This window comes from Diabrotica virgifera, chromosome 6 (genome assembly GCF_917563875.1).
Source record: "Diabrotica virgifera virgifera chromosome 6, PGI_DIABVI_V3a".
Taxonomy (NCBI): domain Eukaryota; kingdom Metazoa; phylum Arthropoda; class Insecta; order Coleoptera; family Chrysomelidae; genus Diabrotica; species Diabrotica virgifera.
Genome location: NC_065448.1, coordinates 24,480,497 through 24,499,879, shown reverse-complemented (window position 1 = coordinate 24,499,879; position 19,383 = coordinate 24,480,497). Strand labels below are relative to the sequence as shown.

The following is a 19,383-nucleotide window of genomic DNA, read 5'->3' as shown; positions in this document are numbered from 1 at the left end:
GAACGTCCAATGGACGTCCCGCTAAGGTACAATGGACATCCGATGGACGTCCAACGAATGTCCAGAGTTCACAAAATTGGACGTCCATAGAGCGTCCGCTGCAAACGTACATTGTACATTGTATTGGAGCTTTCAGTGTACACCTTATGTACATTCAATGTACGTCTTATGGACATTTGTAGGGCACTTTTCAGAAAGCAATCTAGTATCCATAATTTTGTGAATACATAGCAAAAAGCCTTTATAGGAAATAGTTCCTTATAATACTAAACTTATACTTAAAAATATTACACAAAAGACCTTTTTTATTTCTCTTTACTATAACTTCATTATAATATATACTTTATTATAGGAACTAGGAACTTCATTAATGCACGACTGTACTTGCACGATAAACAGAAAACACAAATATATCACAGGATGTATTTTCATAAAGACGAGATTCAGATAATGACGCCTTAGGAAGCATGCACATTAAAAGAGGTTTAATCTCTGTTCTGTTTCTGTTCCAAACTATTTTTAGAGTCAGTACCGTTGTTGTATATTACAAGCAGGTTTGCCATTCTGTGAATTATCATAAATATACCCTCCTTCAGTATTCCACAACAATTAACAGCGATAGTCCTCTAAAAGTACCTGCCTAATACTACCTTTCACGACCGATAGCGCGAAGAGCGACAACGTTGTCAAGAAGATTCTCATTTAGTTTGTATTGGGACTTAATATCGAGAGGACTATAGGGCTGAAAAGCGTAGATATAATAAACTTTTGGTTGAGTCTCGAAAAAACTTTTATCATAAAAGGTTGGAAAGTAGTGATAACAAATCTAAGGTTTCATGGCAAATAATCAAAGAAATTAAAGGGAACTCAAAAAGCTCCAATGTTCTGGGCTTACAAGGTGAGTCGAATGCTCTATCCAATGAAATCAACACTTTTATGGCAAATGCAGCTATAAATGCAGTCAATAAAATCAAGCCGGTAGAAAACTTCAGCATTAATATCAGCACTGTCTCAGAAAGTATGTTTTTGTTTTCTGTTTCTGAAACTGAAATTCTTAAAATAATTCAAAATCTAAAAAATAAACATAGCTCTGGTCATGATGGAATTTCCACAAATATCATTAAGTATGTTGCACATGAATTAAGTTATCCTCTAACTTACATTATAAATAATTCCTTCGCATATGGCTACTTTCCACAAAATTTAAAGATGGCTCTGGTGAAACCACTGCACAAGAAAGGGGATCCAACTAAAGTGGAAAATTATCGACCCATCAGTCTTCTCTCGTCCTTCTCTAAGATTTTTGAAAAAGCTATGTATAATAGACTTGAAAATTTCTTCAGGTCAAAAAATCTTCTCAAACACAGCATGGTTTCCTAAAGGGCAAATCAACTGATACAGCTATATTTGACTTTGTTACTAAAATACTTGAAAACTTGGAACTAAAAAACAAAACACTAGGAGCTTTTCTAGATCTGTCAAAAGCATTTGACAGTTTAGATCATCAAATACTGCTGATCAAACTTGAAAAGTATGGAATACGAGGCCCAGCTTTACGTTGGATAGAGTCATTTATCACAGGAAGGTCACAGAGAGTTTGTCTGGAAACTAATGGTGAGAGAACACTCTCAGAAGCACTGAATCTCGAGTTGGGGATACCCCAGGGAAGTGTTCTTGGACCTTTTTTATTTCTTGTATACATCAATGATCTTGCTGAATCTGTAACAGATGAATCATCTAGCCTTATTAATTTCGCAGATGACTCAAATTATCTGATTTGGGCCAAAACTGTTGAAGAGTTGCTCTTGAAAACAGGTGAAAATCTGGAGAGGGCTGAGAGATGGTTCGCTGGGAATAAATTATTGTTGAACTGTGACAAGACTGTCTTCATCTATTTTAGAACCATTCAGTCTCGAGGTCTGATCACGAATATGGTAAATATTCAATCAGACCACATAGAAACATCCAACTCTGTCAAATTCCTGGGTATCTACATTGACCAATATCTGCAGTGGGATGTACACCTATTGCAGTTATGTAAAAAACTGAACTCTGCATGCTACTCAATAAGAGTGCTTAAAGAGTACTTACAGCAGGATACTCTTCTTACTGTTTATTATGCTAACTTTTATTCTCAACTACGTTATGGAATCATGTTCTGGGGAAGTGCAGTGGCAGCATCAGAGCTTCTTATCATTCAGAAAAAAGTAATACGGATTATTCTTGGGATGAAAATCAAAGACTCATGCAGGGGGAAATTTAAACTACTAAATATACTTACTTTTCCAGCCATCTACATTTATGAATGTTTAAAATTTCTTTTTAAGAACCCTTTATTATTTAACCATTACATCCCCAATCATACCCATCACACAAGAGCTCTAAACCTAACTATCCCTAGACACATACTTACTCTAACAGAACGAAGTCCACTATATGCCTGTATCAAATTCCACAACAAGTTACCATCAGCGTTAAAACAAGAGATTCAATTTGGAAGATTTAAAAGAGAGTTATTTAAATATCTGGTCATTGTAGAACCATATACTGTGGTGGAATACCTGGAGTATTAGTTGTTTTTTGTTTTTGTAACATGTAATGTCTAAATTTTTATTTTTAATTTTAATTTTAACTATGATAAAAATTGTTCTGTGTACTTTAGATTTATACAATCTCTTTTCTTTTTACTTTTACATTTACTTGACGTTATTTGCTCAAATATGTAAAAATTTTATGCAAATAAAAATTATTCTATCTATCTATCTATCTATCTATCTAATATAATAGTCGCGTTTTGTGTAAAATATCCATGGACCACAAATGGATGTCCAATGTACGTTGAACTCAAACGTCCAATGGACGTCCCGTAATGTACGTACATAGTACGTCCAGTTTTGGTCCATGGACGTTTGGACTTTAAATGTACGTTATATGGACGTACATGGGACGTTGTGTGCTATATGGGTGACAGTGTTAAAAGAACTGCTTTATATAATGCAGTGATAGACTTTGGGATCCCACCTAAGTTAGTTAAGTTGACCCAACTAACAATGCAAAACGTAAGCTCGTGCGTTAGAATTGAAGCAGAAAACTCTACATTCTTTGAAATTAATAATAACAGTGGATCCCAACCTTTTTCCCATGATCGCTCCCCTTAAACAGGTTTCGCCTGTTTTGAATACTATAATCGCCCCTCCCTCCACCTCCATTAAATTGAAACAAATAATTAATCAGTACAATATTTATTTTGTACTTTAAATATATTAGTATATTTATTTTTACATAATTGATGGATTCGACCGTTACTTGATGGAAGTTCATTTTATCTCACAATAACCTTTTAGAACATAATAGTACAAATCCGATCATTGCATCTGAAATTTTACACCTTCTTGAAATTTGCATAAATCAAGACTATTTTGAATTCAATAATCAAATTTACACAAACAACAGTGCAGGACTTATTATGGGTAATCCTCTAAGCCCATTACTATAAGATATATTTATGAACCAACTTGAAACAACAATTTCTAAACACCCCGTATTTAAACAGTTCTTATATTGGTGGAGATACGTGGATGACATACTAGTCTGCTTTACAGGAACTAACAGACAATTTGACCATTTTCTATCATACATTAATTCACTTCATAGTAATATTGAGTTCACAATAGAAACAGAACAGAATAATTCCATAAACTTTCTAGATGTAACGATTACCAGACTACACAACAAACATGAGTTCTCCGTATATCATAAACCTACTCATTCTGACACAACTATACACAATTCACATCCCATCCTACACAACACAAATTAGCAGCCTACCATAGCATGATACATAGACTGACAGAAATTCCTATGACAAAAAATAACTTCGAGACAGAACTAAATATCATTAGACAAATAGCAGTAAACAATGGCTATAACGAACAAACAGTTAACAACATTTTAAACCAAAAACTCCATAAGAAAGCCTTGAAATTAGTGTATCCACCACCACAGAAAGAACCCAGTACCTTCTGCTCTCTCACATATACTGGCAAAATAACAACAAAAATAGCCAGATACATAAAAAAGAAAGGAATAACACCAGCTTTCAGAACTAACAACAACTTAAGCAAACATATTAAAAACAATAAAAGCCGAAAGAGAAAGCAACTACAGAGTGGTGTGTACAAACTAACTTGTGGTGACTGTCCGAAAACTTACATCGGTCAAACTGGCAGAACTTTTGACAAACGGATAGCAGAACACAAAAGGGCTTTCAACAATAGAAAAACAGACACTTCTAGATACGCACTTCACCTTCTAGATCATAATCATTCTTTCAATGAAGAGTTTCAAATTCTACATATTCAAAATAAAGGCCTTAAGCTATCACTTTTAGAATCAATGGAAATTAATAAATTGAAAAATACAGATATAATTCTGAATGACCAACTTGAGACAAACAGCTCCCCACTCCTCAAACTCTTCAGTTAAAGACTTAAAAAGGCAAACACATTGTAAAATATATCACTTGAGAAAGGCACTTTGCCGAAACAGCTGTAGTAATAACATAGTTGTAATAAATTTTGTGGAAGTATAGAAAACAAACGTTTTTCAGTGTTTTATTGTGAGATTTATTTTTACATTTCGTAAAATGATAAATGGTTAGTAATAATTGTTTTTCTTCCTTAGGCCTGGTGTTCCTCACATAATTTCTTTTTGTCTTGCTCAATGTTGGTTAATCCCCTCTTTCTATATTGTCGAGTCTATTTCTTGGTTTGTTTTTCAATATACCTACATACAGATACAGAACTAAACCCTTTCTCCACAGATATGTTGTGGGGAATGATAATAATAGTAATTTGATTGCATTCCATAAGATTGGATACACTTCTTTTATCCGCGGCTAAAATCTTTCATACCCACACTCCTGAAACAGACTTTCAGAAGGACTTGGCGTTGAAACTTCCACGCTAAAAGGATCGATAAACCAAGTTGGCGTTTTCAGACTAGTCAAATCTTGGAATAGGGACTGCAGGTCTTCTTTCAATGTTTGAAGGTGGAGGCAATATGTTTGAAGATCCTCAGAATCACCACAAGAAGATTTCAAGTTGGGGAATTTGGTTAGATCTCTTCTCTGAACATAGGTAGTTTGGCAATGAATGCTCCGACTAATCCCTTTGCTGTGGCCATATTATGTTCTTCCCTAGTAGTTACAGGTTCGTTTCATTTAATTTTTCAAAAATAGCTGATAAGTAAGCGATGTCATTTCGCTTCTCTTGTAGTGCTGTACTCAATATTTGGTCAGTAGTATTAAGAAATTCAAGAACAGTATCCATGAGACTGAAGAACCGCCGTAAGCAATTAGCTTTAGAACGCCAGCGAATTTCCGTATGTAGTAGCAATGTATTAAATATCTCATCATTTTCTTCACAGAGTGTACGAAATATTCGATCATTCTTTGGTTTTATTCTTTAAGTTTATTTACCGCATCTATGACAAATGACAAGACGACCACAACTTCGGCCGTTCGGTTTTTGTTCGAATCAGATCGGCAGGGTCGGTATCTACTCTCATCATTCTTATCCCACTTCTATCTCTTTCTCTTTTGTGCGGATGTTCGCACAATACGAAAGCTCGATCAAAGAAAAATACAGAATTTATTATAATGTATTACTTACCTATAGAATTATACATTACATACACCTCTGCTACTAGACGAGATGTTTGTGTTATTATCTCCCCCTGGGGGTAATCGCCCTCCGGTTGGGAATCACTGGTATAAGACAGGGGGACGCGCTGGCGTGTCCCCTCTTTAATATTGCCTTGGAAAAGGAAATCAAAAAATTAAATATTAGAATGAATGGAACTATTTTTAATATATCGACGCAAATTCTCCCATTCGCTGACGATATTATAGTGGACAGAAGTATGAGAGACATGGTACAGTGTTTTAGAAGGCTTGCGGACACGGCAAGTGAATTAGGACTTGTGGTAAACAAGGAAAAAACCAAATATATGTTGGTTTCTAAAAACTCCCGAAATATCCAACAGAGAATTCAAATTAACAACCATCAGCCAATCGCGTCCACTGCTGAACATATGCCTCCCTCAGTTATTTCCAGTGTTCTCTACACTGGGCCGCTTGTAGCCAGTTCCCTGCTACTCTTTATATCGTCGGTCCATCTAGTTGGTGGTCGTCCTCGGCTTCTTTTGTAGTTTCTGGTCTCTGGGCCATTCAATGATTCGTCTTGTCCACCGTCCATTTTGTGTTCTAGCTAAGTGTCCTGTCCAGTTGGTTTAGTTTGCCAAATGCTGCCCATGTCCGGCCTATTCGCCTCTGTATTTCACGTGTTTGATTGTCTCTGCTATTTTGATCTCGTCATCATCATCAATCGTCCAGACCAATCGTCTCCCCCCACGTCTTCTTTGGTCTTCCTCTCCTACTCCTTCCAGGAATCAATACAATAATTATTTTATAACACGAGAATTATTTAGACTCCTTGTTCCCGATAAGGGAGCGGTATACGTGCACACTTCAGGTTCAGAGAAGTAAAGTTGGTTTTGTTTTGGTTAAGTGTACCTACTATGTGTACACTAGTGAGTATTACTAAAGAAAATGAGAGAATAAAATAAAAAAAAGTATATGGGGGGGGGGACTTCCAATGAAATACAAACCGAAAACTATATAAGAGACATAAATAATAACTTATATGCATTAGGTTCCTTAATTTTCCGAACTAGCAAGTTTATTGAGTTGAATTTGTCTGTCTACGTCTACGGTGTAAGTTTCGTGATTTTGGACCTTCTTGAGGGCGGGGGTAATTTCTTCTATTCCCCCTGTAGATCTGCCACTGTTTCATAGCGATAATGATTATGAGTCATCAGAGATCTGACATTTTTATTGCAGGTTCTTTGGGGTCAATGACGTCATTATTTAAAATGAAATGAATATTAAAATTTCTTATTTTCCTGAACTATCACATATTATAGTTTTTGATGATATTAGACATAATTACAAATTTTAAATCTACAACCTGTAATATAAATAACACGGAAAATATCCTTTTTTTTTAAGTTGTTCCAGCGTGAAATGCCTAGCCGTCTCAAAAAAATGCCTAGAAAATTTGACGTATGACACAGTGACAGGAAGTAGAAAACGACGCTATCGGTCGACACGTAAATCAGAAAAACGCTTCCTCCTTTCCTTTTTGTTCGCTGTTTATAAGCACATCCTCCATTTTGTTGTTGAACCAAAAAGGTTAATTGTATGTTTTGTGTAATTATTAAACGTTAATGTTATAAGAAAATGAGTGATTATTCTGCGGTTGCTCCGCCACCACAAAATTTTAATCAATCTACAGCATTCGCAGCGGCTGTTCAACGTGCTAAACAGGTAAGCCATTTATAATTAGCGGCAAATGTGCTTGGCTTTTTATAACCTGTTTTTCTAATCTTGACTTTATCAGTACATGAAATGGTAAGTCGGTTATGGTTTTTATGGCTTCAACTATAACCTTCCTTTTGTTTTAGATTGCGGCTAAAATTAATCCAGGAACCACCGGCAACGATAGTAGGCCGAAACGACCTTTAGAGGAAGTGGCAGGTATGTTAATAATTACTCAGATTATTTTATCTTACCTAATTAGTAGATGAGTTTGATGTAGAACCGGATGCGAAAAAAGGACCAGCTTCTTTGTTATCTTCACAACTAGTTCCCCCTGGTATGGGAAGACCTCCACAGAACCAAGGAATGGGTGGTGGAGGCCCCCCTGGCATGCAGCAAATGAGCGAAGACATTAAAGTTCCAGATAAAATGGTTGGCTTAAGTAAGTACTGCTCATACTTTCAAATATTATAATATAGTACCAAACTGTTTTGATTTACTTTTATTCCATAATTATTCAAACACCATAATGAAAAAATCTGTCATATTAGTTTTCCTTTTACATAGGTATTCAGGGGGAAATAAACAGTAAATTTGAATGTGACGTTTTACCTATTGTAATACTAATTAGCTTTGTTCTAATTGTTATATCTTTATAATGATTTCATACATGCAATTAACTTCAACGACTAGGTAAATATTATTAATAAAGTACTAGATATAGGGCTTTTCATCGATTGTCATTTGTTTCGAGCTTCTGTCATGTTGTATAATCTGTGTATATGCTGTGAGCTCGTACGTAGATGGGATATTTACAAATTCGCGAACGCCAGTAGTGACAAGTTTGTAAACGTTTACAGGAAATTTGACATAAATGTCAAAGTGATTAATTTAAAATTAAAATTAAAAACATTAATTATAAACGATATTATTCTTTTTCTCATGATCATCTTTCAGTGCGTCACAGTTTTTCGATTTCTCTCTAACGCATTAAATTGTATGTGACAGAAAAAAAGGCATGTCTTTGAATACTTTGGTAATTATTCTAGTTCGGTGATTATTCTAGTTGTCGATAGATGGCGCCATAATCAAACAAGAATTATTTATTAAATAAAATAATAATATTATCAATATAATCTGTACAATTTATAAGACTATACAAATGAAAGAAAATACCATTTTATAAATGCAATAGACACAATTGATTTGGTTTTATTCCAAATTGAAAATAAAATTTGACAACTGTCAGATTTAACAAAAATGTCACGTTAGAATAAATGTCATAAATGTGTATTATCACGGACTTACCTTTTTTTCTATAATTTGTGACGCACTGAAAAATGTTCATGAAAAGGAGAATAGTTGGTCAAAGCTGTGGTATATATACCTTAAATATACTTACGTTTTAAATACTGAATTTAAGTTTTTTTTAATGTTCCCTAATATCAAATTATAAATAATCTATTATAATCTTAGCGCCATCTACACGATTATTGTCAAAGTATCCGAAGTAAGAAATTTATATTTTATCAATAGAACGTCAAAATGATTAGAAAAATCTTAAAAAAATCGATTACAATTTAATTACTTTTTTGCGTTGTAAATATTAAGCGATAACAATTAAATAATAAATTTAAAAATTACCAGTAAAAGTTGAATTAGTAACCGCTAGGAGCAACACCAGCGAAGCTCACAGCATATAATATTAATATATACGGATTATACGACATATGACAGAAGCTCGAAACAAATGACTGTGAATGAAAAGCCCTATTGTCATTTAATCTTCAAACTGTAAGAACTGCTTTAATGACATCAACATAAAATTTATATCAATAAACAGACATGTAAAGTTAGTCTTACCATAAATGGTAGTTAACCATTATATAGATTACCATGTATCTAAAATGTGAAGAACATCAATCTTTGGAGGTACGCCTGCTGTTTCCCTCTATATAGGGCCATTTGTATCTATTTTGGGAAAGGATGTTGTTTAAGTCATTTCACCATTCAAGTTGTCTTCCTCATTGTAATTCCAAGTGTCCACTGTTGAATTATTTTTTTTTACATTTCTATGGTCTTTCTACCTCAGGGTATGCTCACTTATTTTCCATTTTTGTTTTCCTTCTTAACTTTACTGTCTAATGAATCATAATGTGATTCAAAGAACCTCAATGTGTCTGTAATATGTGAGTGTATGAATTAAATGTGATTCAAGGACATGCTGTGACGAGTGTATTGGACATGCAGATTCCATCTTCTTTTTGCACTACCGTCTCTTGGTTACCATCACAGCAATCTTAACTTCGTTGGCTGCAGCTCTGAACAATTGTATTGAACTGCACCCATACCCCTCCCTTAAATTTCTCGAGTCAGGAAATCCTATGTCCCACATTTCTCTTTTCTGAGATTTTTCCTTGGATTATGAATCTTAGCAGGGAGTACTTTTCCCTTCCCCCTGTAGATTCCAGGTATATTATCATTGGGATAGTGCAGTTAGGTTAAAAAGTAACAGTCTTAGATTTTTTTTATCATGAATGCTGCTATTTTGTTTTCTACTCTACAGTTGGATATTCAGTATCCACATTTCTACAGAGTATTGTCTTTCACTACCTTTTCTGTTTTTTTTAATACACTGGGGTGCAAAATTAACCGGACACCTTAAAAATGGGTCATTTTTGATGTCTCAAATTTCCTAAACCTGTTGTCCGATTTAAGTGATTTTTTTAATATATCATAGCCTTATTCTTTAGCAATATCGCTGTAATAGTATTGTTGCTAAACAGTTAAATTTTCATTTTATACCGGGTGTATCAATCAAACTGTGTTTTTTCTCAAAGTTCGCATCAACCTGTGGAATATTCTAGCATTTATAAAATACTGAAATTAAAATCCAACTATAGCCTCGTGTTTTCTTAACGTTTGTTTTTTGATTCATTCGCTTATGTTGGATAATAAAAAAGTTGGGTACTTCAACAACTAGCCATGTCTTTCATCAATACAGCATGTTTTTAAATAATAATAAGTGCGACAAGCTTTAAGAGGTAATTCTGCATGAAAAAATAATGACAGTTTGCTTTATCAACGGTATGTCTGCAAGTGCTTCGTTTCTGAGATAGTGGGTGTTAAAAGTTTTCTTACAAACTGATGATTTATTTATTGCTTTAAGGGGGGGGTATGGTTTGAAATATTTATTTTTTTTATTATTTGAAATAAAAGTGCATACTTTCAAGAATACACTCTGAAAATTTGAGATATCTGATATTTGAGAAATCTGAGATACAGGGTGTTGAATATCCCTACCTTCGACTCGCTTTGCCGCGACTTCGTGCCAGCACGCTTGAGCGTAGTGAGAAACGTTAAAAAACTGTTCGCCTTCTCTTTTGTAGATTACTCCTCGATTCAAAAAACATATTCCAATGTGCATCACTTTACGATTTGGCAGACAAATAAGAAGATGAAGATGCAGTTGTCAAAACTTTAAACGCATTTTTCTCAAAACTGCTTTTTCAAATGCGGTGGACATTGTAACTGAAAAACTATTCGGCCGCTCTACCTGATATTTTGCACAGATTTTCTTTAGACATTTCATGAGGTAACAACGTCGAGATATTTTTCTTTTTTTGCTTATTTTTTGTTCAACAATAATAAATCTCTTGATTTTCACAAAACTTTTACCAAAAATTTCATTTTTTTGATTTCTGAGTGATACCAAAAATTCAAAAATCATTAAAAATAAAAAACTCGACGTTGTGACCTCGTGAAACTCATAAGCTAATTAAATCTTTTTGAATTTTTTGTTTCGTATGATCGAGTGTCCGAGTTCTGATGTCCACCGCAAAATCCATTTTTTTGTGAGCTGCCTGTCAAAATTTGTCACCAATGGCTTATTTTTCAATATTTTGGATTGATTTTTTTTCTAAATATTCTTTGAATTGTACTTAATATGCTTATTTAATTTAAAAATAAAATAAGTGTACCATAGCTTCGAAAAAAATTCACAAAAATGTGTTTGATTTGTTGATTTCAAACCATACCCCCCCCCTTAAAACCGGTTGAGGTATGCAAATGAAATTTGGTGGGTTTTAAGAAGTAGTTATTGCACATTTTTTGACATACAAGTAAGAATTTAATATTCACCATTGGCATGCATACAGCTAATATGAGGGCTTATATTACCCATATGCATGCCAATGGTGAATATTAAATTCTTACTTGTATGTCAAAAAATGTACAATAACTATGTCTTAACACCCACCAAATTTCATTTGCATATCTCAACTGGTTTTAAGCAATAAATAAATCGTCAGTTTGTAAGAAAAATTTCAACACCCTCTATCTCAGAAATAAAGCATTTGCGGACATAAGTTTATAAAGCAAACTGTCATTATTGTTTATGTAGAATTACCCCTTAAAGTTTGTCGCAATTATTTAGAAACATCTTGTATTGATAAAGAACAGGGCTAGTTGTTAAATTTATTAACATTTTTATGGTCCTACTTAAGCTAATGAATAAAAAACAGAATGTTGAGAAAACATAAGGCTATAGTTGGGTTTTAATTCGAGTATTTTATAAATGCTAGAATATTCCACAGGGTGATGCGAAGTTTAAGAAAAAAACACAGTTTCATCGGTACACCCGGTATGCAATGAAAATTTACGTGTTTAGCCACAATATTATTACAGCGGTATTGATAAAGAATAAGGCTATAACATATTAAAAAATCACTTAAATCAGACAACAGGTTTATCAAATTCGAGACATCAAAAATGACCCATTTTTAAGGTGTCCGGTTAATTTTGCACCCCAGTGTATATCAATCAGCCTTGTTGGAGAGTTGTATATAGCTACCTATATTCTAATACCACGTATGAGAATCTTTAGACGAAATGAGTTAGATGTTGACTCACTGAATGATTGTAATCCCAAGTACGAGAAACTATTATTTACCACATTATGTATAAATTTGTAATAGCACGGTTTGTGAGCATTTTGTGTTGAAAGGAAGCAAACACTGATGCCTGCGAAACTGCATTTAACACCAAATGATGCAGATATAGAAAGAGAGAATTACTATAACTCGAAAAGTAGAAAACGGCACTTGCCCCCTTTCAACAATAAACAATTAAATTGTGAAATTTGAAAGAACAACTTCATCAAAATGCAACTGGACAGCACCAGAATTGCAATTTTAATTGACATATTCTTTCTTACATACATTCTCCACTAGTGACATTTTGGTGTTTATTGTTTTAACATGTTTAACTTGTGCTAATGTAATGTTTTATCTGTATAAAAATAAGGTGTCACATTTGACTGAGTTTGTGGTGAAAAATTGCCAATTGTTTTGTATAAATTAATTTTCTTGACATTTTCGTGCACAAGCTAAACAAATTCGTTATTCCTAATGTAATTAACTAAAAGGTTTGTAAGTAGCCTTTTTTTTTAAATTCATATTGATTTTAGGGCAAAATGACTTTACTTCTAGGTTTTATTTAAACAAGATTAAAAAATTTTGTTTAAATAATATCTAAAATATTTTTTGTATATGACGAACATTGTAGAATGATGTGCATGTTGGGTCTTTAAGAAATATTCACTGGGTATTTAACTTTGTCATGTTTTTTTTACATATTTGTTAGTGTTAAAAATCATAAATGTTATATTTTTTGCGCAATTAAGAAATTATATTGAACATTCTCTTCAACTGTTCTGTACAATCAGTTTTGTTCTTGTCATAATACTCTAGGTGAATCCAAATATTCCTTACTTTGTTCTTTCTATTTTGATGCCTTCTATGTATTCCTTCTAGGATTTAATGAGCCAGAGGTATTTGTTATTTATTGTTATTTTATATATCTTCAAGTTATACATACAGTTCTCTGATTGTAACATGGTTAGTGTTAAGCCTTATAAAGAAAATAGTTAATTCATATTTTATCTAGTGTTTGTCTTTAACAAATCTTTCTTCTTCAAGCTCCATCTCTGCTACTGAGGTTGACAATGATCATAGCTATTCGCACTTTAGAGATGGCTGCTCTGAAAAGTTCATTTGATGAACATCAGTACCATTCTCTTAGGTTCTCCCTATGCTTCTTTTTCCTTGAATCTTTCCCTGCATAATCAATTGGAGCATGTTGTATCTCTCCCCACATGTAATACGTCTGAGATATATTAATTTTCTTGTTTTGATAGTATTTAAGATTTCCATTTCTTTTTGCATCTTTCTCAGAACTTCTTTGTGACATGTCTGTTCACAATATTTTCAGAATTCTTCTATAGAATCCAGAGCTCGAGTGATGCCAGTTTTTTCATTGATTGAAGGCTTCGACCTTGAATGCAGCATCATTTCTTGAAGATCCAACTCGTGTAAGCAGATGTGTAGGTTCGAAATAAACAATCATCTTGTTTTCTTTGTGGACATTTTCAAAGGAAACAGTTTTTCTTAATGATTTTTAATCTACATGATTTTACAGTCTGCTAGTATATTGTGTTAATCGTTGACACAATATTCATTGGATGATGAGGATATACTGACATTTGTAGTTTTTTGTTCATATTATAATTAAGTTTTAATTTTTAGTTTGAGTATTTCCATTCTTAAACCTTAATTGAAATTTCTGAATTTTTTATATTCGCACCTCATATGATTTAATTCTACCTAACCAATTGGAAGCTTGGGCAAATCAGTTCATTTCAATTAAAACATTGAATAATGTAAGGTTATTTTACCCCAAAACAATTAAACATTAAAACAATTTACACAGGTCGAGGGACCACCTTTTTGAAATTTCAACAAACTATTGTTATTGCAGTAATAGGTCGTGGAGGTGAACAGATAACAAGATTGCAATCTGAGACTGGTTGTAAGATACAAATGGCGCCTGATTCTCAGGGTATGTCAGACCGAATTTGTTCATTGTCCGGTCCCAAAGATGCCGTAGAAAGAGCCAAACAACTCATCATTGATATTATTCGGCACAGGGGTGGACCTCCCGGTGTTAGCGACGATGAAATGTCATATCAAAACAACCATTCCGATTTTCAAGGTTATTTCAGCCTCTTTATCATTTGCATGCAGCATGCTCCAATAATTGGAATTATTTAGTTTTTGGAACTTGAGGGCTTTTTACAGCTAATTTAAATATTTTCCTCCTTTCAGGGGGGTAGGCGCAGCTACTCCCTTCTTTTTAAATTATTTTCTATGGTGGTCCAGTATAAGCGTAAATAACCTGTACAAAATTTTTAGCGGAAATTAATCTTTAAGCTTTTATTTACACTAATTGTTTTTTTTTAATTACTAGCATTGGTATCTTTGGTCCCGCTATTAAAACATTATGTCAAGTGTTGAAGTGGATTTTGTATTATAAGTGAAAATACAAAAATCTAAATTTATGTTAAATTAAATTAACGAAATAATAAGGATGTGTATATCACTGATTTGTCACATGACAAATTCACCAAAAACAATTCAAATATGCTGCAATGAATCATTTGACATCGATGAATCACTTGATAATAGTCATAGCTGTGGCATATATGTACTTTTTTGAAATAAATTGTTTAAAATTAAACACAAAAAAAGATATTACTTATGCTCAATTTGAAACATTTACAAACTGAGTATAATATGCTAAATCCAACCAGGTTCAGGACATGTCAATATACAAATATTTGACCAGTTTTTTCGTTAATATATGCTTATAGTAAGTAAATCTAGACGTTTTTTGCAGAAATTTTGGTGTGATTTAAAATAATGAAGATATGGTGGTAACTTAACTGGCACTGTTTAAAAGGTGAAGACTTATACTTTTAATTTGCACAAAAAATGCTTAAAAAATCATTTTTGTAACCAAAAACCAAGCTGAAACTCCTACAGAAAAAATACTTTTGCTTACTATTGGTATATGAGCCCTTTCTCATTTCAGTTGGCTCAGCTATCGAATTTGCAGTTTATGGTCGTTACCATAAAAAAATCATAATCTTCATGTTTGTATAACTTCCCATATTTCTTGTATAATCACATTTCTAATTTTTTGCTTCAATTTTCTTATTTTCTCAATGGCTTTTTCTATTTCATACCACAAAATTTCTATCGGGGACAAAGGGTCACAAAGTAGGGACTGTTAAAAATTAATTTCAGAATTGGCATACCATGGTCTTCTATACATTTTAAACTCAATTCTGAGGTATCGTAACCTATGACATTCTGTTGGAAGGCAAAATATTTGAATTGTTAAACTTTGTTCTATAATCAATATATCGTTTAAAAACAATTTCATCGATAAAATACAACTTTCTCAAAACATTTAGACAATATGCCACATGCAGGAAATTTAACTTTTTTTCCCTGCCAATAACGCGACTTCTACTGTTTCCAACATACGCTTTAAATCTGGACTCATTGCATGAATTTTATTGCATTCCATTGGGAATGTGTCCAATCTTTCGACTCTTGATCATTTTAACTTATTTTCATTTGTTGTAATATTAAAACGCTTCCTTAGCCTGAAACAAAATGGAATTTTTCAAAAACAATTCGTACTAATTTTTAACTACATAAATGGCTTGTAAGTACCAAGTCCTAATTTGTAGGCCTCTTAATGACATGTTGATTTAGAAACGTGTCAGTTTGACCTGTGTCTTCATTCTATATAAAAATCATAATATAGTCGGTTCCCTAAACTCAGACACAACTGGCTAGTGATTTTAATAGGTAATTTTTTTGTTTTTGTCCATTACTAACTATTTAGTAATTATTAACTAATTAGTAATTATTTTTTTGTCAATTTTACCAAATTGGCAAAATTATTTACTAAAATAACTAGCCAATTGTGTCTGATTTAGCGAACCGACTATATTTTACGTGCAATTTTCTTTATGGAAATCAATAACATACTGGGCACATCCCACAAAAGACAAAACCATATACAACATTCCAAGTGAAATTAGCCAAATTAAAGAATATTTAAGAAAATAATGGTTTTGTATGTTGAAATAATGAATAACACTCTCAATAAACCATTTTGTTGAATTCCTCGCTACTCAGTTTGAATTTGACTGTAGGTGTGTAATCAAACACGTTTTATTTTTTTCTTCCCTTTTTTCATTACTAGTTGTAAAGAGCCTTTTGGTTGCCGTACATTCAAAATGTAACTACTGTTTTTCAAAAAAAAGTAGTCGATTAATTCTAGTTATTAGAAATGCTTATTTAATGTATATACCTTATATGAAAAAATCCAATGCAACACGAAGACACTCTGGATTAGTATAAAATATGGAATATTTGGTAACCGATCCAACGAAAATTTTATAGTTTTTTTTTAATTGATTCTAAAAATAAATAGTTTGAGTTAGACCAGTACTTTTAGAATTAGACTTACAGACATTTTAATAACCGTTTGTTCTATTACTGTTGGCAAAATAATTCATTAAGTAGATAATATTTTTTGGATTCTAAAGTTGGTTTAGCTGGATCCCTCGTCATTATTCTCTCTTATTTTTCTCTCGCCCATGTGTTCTGCTGTAAAAATGCTCTGGAGATCGAATATCAGGGTCTACAAAACTATTATCAGACCAATATTATAGATGTGAGTCATGGCTGAAGAGAGAAAACACAAAAAGAAAGCTGGTCTTTGAAAAAAAGTCTTCAGACCTAATAACGAATACGGAATGTGGAGATCCAAGTACAATTCTGTGGCTTGGTGCTAAAAAGGCCAATGTCAATCTTTTGCTGTTTTGTACAGCTTTTTTTGAATGTAATATTGACACAACGAAACCTCAAAAAAATTGTCATTGGTCCTTTTAGCATCAAGCCATTTAATTATGAACTCTAATTGTTCAAAGAGACACCGATCTCAGAATTCATTAAACTTCAGTGACTTCGATGGGCTCGTCATGTAGTGAAGACAGAGGCTGAAACATTGCCGAAAAGAGTCGTAGATACTAAAATGCAGGGCGCAAGACCAAAAGGGAGGGAGGCACAATTTGGAGTAACCCAAGGTTCCATTGTGGGCTGTAGCTCCATTGAAGTTGAGCCTTACCTTTTTCTGTATTGGCGCTATTGAATTATATTGTTGCTATTGAATCATATTGGTGCTTAACTAGCTTGGCTAGCTTATATTTCTGGTGTATAACTTCTCAATTCTCAATTAGGGCTCTTTAAAACCTGCTTTATCTATGTATAATAAATATAAATTGAGAGTAATATTTGCTAATTGTTTTCGCTCTTAGTATTATAAAATTGAAGGCAATTTATTTAGTGTTCTTATCGTTTTTCACTTATAATTCATAGTAATATAAATAGTTGTTTTAAATATTTCAAAATTGATTATGCTATTTTCGTTATTTGCTTGTTGTTATGAATTCATGAAACTGGTAAATACACGTTGATATAAGGTTAATGGAATGTCAATATTTTTATAAATTTACATACCAACATTCTTATCAATATTCATTGACTTTTTTGTTTATTTTGGCTAGATAACATGGAATTACAATTGAACCCGTCATTTCGAAAAGAGCATACTTTTTTTAAATATCACTTTTTGGTGCCATATTATTTCTTGACGCGTTTTACATGACTGCAAGAACCGGCAAAAGACGGAAAACATAATACGTTGTGAAATAGAAAGACATCAAACTGGTAGAGGCGGGAAATTAGCAATAGAAACGTATAAATTTACAATATATTGGTAGTTTCTCAGCTTGCTGTAGACATATCGGAGGAGTATGTTAATTAAAACTGTCACAAAAATTCTCCAGTCACAGTGTTAATTGCCAAACTCCTCAGATACATCTAAAGATGGGAAACTATCAATATAATGTAAATTTATAAGTTTTTATTGATAATTTTCCACCTCTATTAGTTTCACCTCTTTTTATATTCCACAACGTATTATGTTTTCCGTATTTTGCCGGTTCTTATTGAGCTCATCACTGTATACAACAAGTCAACATAAAACTTATGAAACTCTCCTTCCAATAAAACTGAACTGAAGTTTTAATTAATGGACCTTTTCGAAATGGGTGATTACAAGATATTTATAGACAAACTGCCAATATATTGTAAATTTATACGTTTCTATTGCTAATTTCCCACCTCTACAAGTTTCATCTCTTTTTATTTCACAACATATGTTTTCCGTCTTTTGCGTTATTTTGCCATATGCGAGGAGTGATCAAAAAGTTTTAGAATATGATTCAAAATTATAAATCATTCAACATGGTCAATTTCAACATCGTTTCTACTATTGGAATGTAACTGAACACTTTATTTGTATCCAAAAGAAGCTCATCAGCAGTCGCTAAAGCCTCTCCAAGTATGCATATGTTATACAAGTAGTAGAACAAGCAGGGTTCTAGACCACTCAGCTAGCTATGCCATCAGGGTCTCCCAGCCTTCTTTGACTTTGAATGTTACAATAAGTCCAAGAAATGATCTACAATGACCATACAGTTGTAAGGAGTGGTCGCTTATCTCTACATCTCTTCTTTTCCTTAGAAGTGATCGACAATGACCAGAGGGTAGATGAAGAAGTGCTGAATAACCAGAAGAGGCCAGTTTGTATGTCGAGTGCATAATTAATCTTTTGTGCCTGAAGTGATGATTTTCAATGAACAGAAGATTTACTGTGTGGTGAATGCAGAACCCATTGCTTCACCTCTTCTTTGTGCTTGTACAGGCTGATCGAAGTCTGTGAGTATTGGATTGCCTAGACAAATGTTGTCGAGCTTAGTCTTTGTAGTTGTGTGGAAAAGAAAAGATCAAGAGATAAGTGATTCGTTTTTCACTTAGCATACATGGTAGCTTCTTTTCTTCATTCAGCACTTTCTTCATCTACCTGCTCTCTGGTCATTAATTTAATCTGTCGATTAATTTTTCTGTGGAAAAGGAGATGTAGAGATAAGCAACCACTTCTTACAATCCTCTGGTCATTGTCGATCACTTGTTGAAATCTTGCAAACCTCTTGGCCAAAGAAGGATCTGATAACTATCATCAAC

The 19,383-nt window shown here is 33.1% G+C and overlaps 1 protein-coding gene across 7 annotated transcripts in view; it reads left to right on the top strand.

The window, feature by feature from the left end:
• Window positions 1-7,130: 7,130 nt before the first annotated feature.
• The window catches only part of LOC114337835 (far upstream element-binding protein 1), a 78,575-nt gene continuing 66,322 nt past the window's right edge, over window positions 7,131-19,383 (top strand). For 4 of the 7 annotated variants that reach the window (XR_007698771.1, XM_050653836.1, XM_028288373.2 and 1 more), the window contains exons 1-4: window positions 7,131-7,387; window positions 7,525-7,597; window positions 7,644-7,820; window positions 14,195-14,428. Coding sequence is in view for 6 of the 7 variants with exons in the window: in XM_050653836.1 (XP_050509793.1) it covers window positions 7,301-7,387; window positions 7,525-7,597; window positions 7,644-7,820; window positions 14,195-14,428 (571 nt within the window). In the remaining variant the exon portion in view is untranslated. Of the gene's footprint in view, window positions 7,472-7,524; window positions 7,598-7,643; window positions 7,821-14,194; window positions 14,429-19,383 lie in introns of all 7 variants that reach the window. The other 3 variants (XM_028288375.2, XM_028288376.2, XM_028288377.2) reach the window with 3 other exon arrangements.